We start from the raw sequence: 4,517 nt of genomic DNA, 5'->3' as shown, positions 1-4,517 counted from the left end.
ACCAAAGCGCTGGGTGAGCTGCTCCTTGAGAAGGTTATAGTGCTCCCGAATTTACTCAGGCAGTGAGTATACATTTCTGATGGCTGATCCCCGCAGGCATTCTTGTAGCCGGTCAACCCGCTGAGCACCGTTCCAGCCATACTTCCAAGCCTGCCGTTTGAATGGCAACAGAAAGGACTCCTAATCTTAATTTCCATCGAACATGGCTAGCTTAGCTTTTGGGCCATCCTGTGTGGTGTGATAGTTCTGGTGATTTGCTTTTACTATGTCATGTTACCCTTACTCTTTGACCTTAAGTAGCCTAATTGCCTCGTCCTCTTTTTGACTCTGTTCTAGAGTTGAGGAACAAGGCCTGACCCTGACCTGGAATGTTCAGGATTGACAGGCTGGTGCGGTTTCTAGGAATGTATCTGGGACATGGGACTCTTCCACAGCTCTTATTCAGAAAATCCTGTATCAGATGTCAGTTCTGCTGATGTCATCAATTGTTCAGTCTCAAAGCTCTCTCTCACAGGTAAGAGGTGACCATCTTTTGAGATGTTCAGACTATCAATGGACTTTTATTTTTTACTTTTATTATATTTTATCAATAAACATTTTAAGATAAAATGCACTTGTGAGATTCAGTAAGGTTATACGGAGAGGAATCCTAGTGGTGTTTCAGATCATTTCTTTGGCTCCATAGTTTACTCTCTAATCCAAGTCGTTTTTTACCAGTTAAGGTTGAGATCTACTTTGATTATGTTTTCCTGATGGAAAAGGTTGTTGTAATCATTCGGTAATAACAGAAGACCGGACACTTTTTGAATTATTTTTTGGGGATTGAAGTTTGACGGAATGATTAATGAATGTGTCATCTTTTGGGAATTAGGAATTGTCTGATTACTGGCATTAGTTCTGTACAATGATGAGAACAGCTTAAGAACTGTCTCTCAAAGCAAACCAAAGCCATGAGGGGTTTATTGAAGATGTCCTCTGATCTCTGCCTTTTGTAGTCATCATGCCTTCATTTGTCATCGATCAGCCTCTACCCGTCATGGAGTCCAAGGAGTCTGACCAGTGGAGTTCCGAAATCTGTGACTGCACCGATGACATGGCAGACTGTTAGTGTGTGTGTGTGCATGTGTTTGTGTGATCACATTTGTTTGTGTATATTTGTATGTTAGAGTGTTAGTGTGCGTATCATTAAAATTCATAGTTTATGTAAGTGTGTTTTCTCGATTGGTGCTTCATTCACTTTGGCCAGGCTGTTTTGGATTCTGGTGTTGTCCCTGCCATGCCTGTATACATACAAGGGAGTACGGACAGTGTCTTTGTCTCCCTCTGCTGGACATCTTCGGCATCATCCCACACGTCACAATGTCCATGAGGGTGTCCATGTGCCACCGCTACGGCATCAAAGTAAGTACATTTAGAGTTGGCTGCTTCTGGAAAAAAAATATTACATTTACCGAACTCAAATAAAGTACATTATGATACACATTTTGTCATCCAACCACCTACCTAGTATACTGTGATATTCGTAGGTTTAATAGTTAGTGAACATTTTCCCTTCTCTAGGAATTAATAACTTTCTGGTGCTGGGCCATTCCAATGTCTGCTATATAACCATTGTCGTAAATTTGCTGACTGTGTCTCCAGGGCACCATCTGTAACGACTGTGTGAACGCCACCTGCTGCAACTGCTGTGTCTGGTGCCAGATGTCCAGAGAGAGGAAGAGCCACAACATCCCCATTGTCCTGGTCAGTGCTAGGAAGTAGGAACGAATGACCAACATGTTCCCATAACCTCAATGTCACCGTAGTCATCACAATACAGCCATAACCTTTTTCAGAGTCATGTTTCTGTGTTTATAGAATGTATATTTATTCCTACATGCCTGAATTGTCAGATTGTTTGACAAGAAGTCATTGTAAACAGTGTATATTAAAACAATATTTATGTATGCTTAAAGTGATGTATATATGTCATTCTATGAACTATTATGCCCACATTAAGAACATATATTATATATGTTTTATTCTATAAAATATATATATCAAATAAATATATTTACAAATGCTAACATTTTTCCTTCCTGTTATCTCTGTTCATCTCTGTTTGTTGAATATCTTCATATGTGTCTTTTGTGTAGCGAGAGATGGTGCAAACTGTACGATACACATTTTAGTTTGAGTTAAGTCAGGTTTCTCTTTCTCCCTCTCTGTCCCTCCCTCTTCTCTTCTCTCCCCCTTGTCGTGGATATCAAGTAATCTGGAGCAGTGCTCGATCCTGCCCATGATCGTAGGCCTGCTCCTGCCCATGTCAAACAAGCAGGTGTACTAGCCCAAGGTTTCCCAAACTCAGTCCTGGGGGCCCCCCCTGGGTGCACATTTTGGTTTTTGCCTTAGCACTACACAGATTCAAATAACTGAAGCTTGATGATGAGTTGGTTATTTGAATCAGATGTGTAGTGTTAGGGCAAAACCAAAATGTGCACCCAGGGGGGCCAGGACTGAGTTTGGGAAACTCTGTACCAGCCCACTAGTATAGCAAGCAACACAGTGGTGCTTTCCATCCGCTGGTGCTGGATTGAGGTGAGCGCTTTTCTCCGTGATGGATCGCCGCAATTGATAAGCCGAGTTTTAATAGGCACAATCTTAGTTACAACACCCCTCTCATTATCTCTCTCTTGTTGTAATTTTGCAGTAGGCCTTGTTACAGGCTTTGGTTTTACCATTTATATTTAGAGGTTGAACATTAGCACGTTGGGCACACCGATTGGCATCACCTCATTAGTCAATATGTATTACACCTGTGCTAGCTTGTCATCTCGTTAGTCAGAAGGTGTTTCAGCTGTACTGGCACCGAGGATATTTAAGAGTGGATGGCTCTCCCTATTTGATTTCTAAAATCTCTGTTTTCATTTTGCTCTCCTTTTTGGTTTGCTTCCCGTCTTTAAATTGTGTGGGTTTTAATTTTGTTTGCCTCTACTTGGACAAATTTAGTGGGCTAGTCAACTTTCAGTGAACACCCCCATGAGTGTCTATTAGAACCCCTCCTATTTTGTTTTGGTTGTTAGTGACTCTGTTAGTTTCCCCTTCTGTTTGAGCAACAACTTTTGGTTTCTTGCTAGGGAACATAACAGCCTACAAAGAAAAGTGCACTATTTCATAACAACGTATTCCTAGGCAGCATGTGAGTTTCAAGTTTGGGGAAGACTTAAAATGTATCCTACCATTTCTACCAACCTGCGAGCCAATTATGAACTTCATAAGTAAATTTTTTGTGGAATAGTTTCATTTCAATAACTTTTTAGTTTCTTAATCATTGTATTGTGGTTAATAATACAGATCAGAATTAAAATGATAAAGCTAAGTTCAAATTCCACTAATGCGAGAGCACCAGCCTCTGCCAAATGGACACATTGATTTACCATGAGCCATTGGCGGCTAAAGAAATAGCCTAGGCCAATGTAGCAGTAGGCATATAACCTCCATTGTCAACTGAGTCAAAATACATAAAGCCAACAAATAAACAGAACATCTTGATCAAAATACAGGTTCTTTAAATCACATTAATCTTTATTCCTCCTGTCTGCCTCCCTTTCTATCTGTCTTGACGTTTGCTATCGCTAGTGAAGTGCAACATTGTATGAAATCAATCAAATGAGTGTGGGTCCGGTCCAATTACTGTGTACAAAACATTAAAAAAAACACTTTCCTAATATTGAGTTGCACCCCCCTTTGGCCCAATTACTGTGTACACTGTGTACAAAACAAAAAACACACTTCCTAATAAATAATAAGTTGACTGCATGCCCTTTGGGTGGTGGACCATTCATGATACATACAGGAAACTGTTAAGTGTGAAAAAACTAGTGTGCCTAGCACCAACTACCATACCCCGTTCAAAAGCACTTGAATCTTTTGTCTTGCTCATTCACACTCTGAATGGCAGACATACATAATCCATGTCTCAATTGTCTCAAGGCTTTAAAATCCTTATTTAACCTGTCTCCTCCCCGTCATCTACACTGATTGAAGTGGATTTAACAGGTGACATCAATAAGGGATCATAGCTTTCACTTGGATTCACCTGGACAATCTGTCGTGGAAATAGCAGGTGCTCTTAATGTTTTGTACACTCAGTGTACACTACCGGTCAAAAGTTTTAGAACACAAGGGTTTTTCTTTATTTTTTACTAATTTCTACATTGTAGAATAATAGTGAAGACCTCAAAACTATGAAATAACACACATGGAATCATGTAATAACCAAAAAACTGTTAAAAATAAAATGTATTTTATTTGAGATTCTTCAAATAGCCACCCTTTGCCTTGGTGATAGCTTTGCACATTCTTGGCATTCTCTCAACCAGCTTCATGAGGTAGTCACCTGGAATGCATTTCAATTAACAGGTGTGCCTTCTTAAAAGTTCATTTGTGGAATTTCTCTCCTTCTTAATGCATTTGAGCCAATCATTTGTGTTGTGACAAAGTAGGGGAGGTATACAGAAGATAGCCCTATTTGGTAA

At 40.0% G+C, this 4,517-nt stretch overlaps 1 protein-coding gene across 1 annotated transcript; it reads left to right on the top strand.

The window, feature by feature from the left end:
• Nucleotides 1-390: 390 nt before the first annotated feature.
• On the top strand, nt 391-2,066 carry LOC115153711 (cornifelin homolog B). The gene is made up of 4 exons (XM_029699309.1): nt 391-514; nt 996-1,103; nt 1,247-1,401; nt 1,642-2,066. The coding sequence occupies exons 1-4, from the start codon at nt 418-420 to the stop codon at nt 1,759-1,761; spliced, it is 480 nt and encodes a 159-aa protein (XP_029555169.1). The 5' UTR covers nt 391-417; the 3' UTR covers nt 1,762-2,066.
• Nucleotides 2,067-4,517: the final 2,451 nt, after the last annotated feature.

This window comes from Salmo trutta, chromosome 19 (assembly GCF_901001165.1).
Source record: "Salmo trutta chromosome 19, fSalTru1.1, whole genome shotgun sequence".
NCBI classification, from domain to species: Eukaryota; Metazoa; Chordata; class Actinopteri; order Salmoniformes; family Salmonidae; genus Salmo; species Salmo trutta.
This window is presented reverse-complemented; position numbering and strand designations above follow the sequence as displayed.

Bases quoted from the DNA above. Each gene is read 5' to 3' on its own strand.
- LOC115153711 (XM_029699309.1), top strand. From the start codon at position 418: ATGGGACTCTTCCACAGCTCTTATTCAGAAAATCCTGTATCAGATGTC. The intron at 1,104-1,246 runs GTTAGTGTGTGT...CACTTTGGCCAG, and splicing joins CACCGATGACATGGCAGACT to GCTGTTTTGGATTCTGGTGT. The intron at 1,402-1,641 runs GTAAGTACATTT...CTGTGTCTCCAG, and splicing joins GCCACCGCTACGGCATCAAA to GGCACCATCTGTAACGACTG.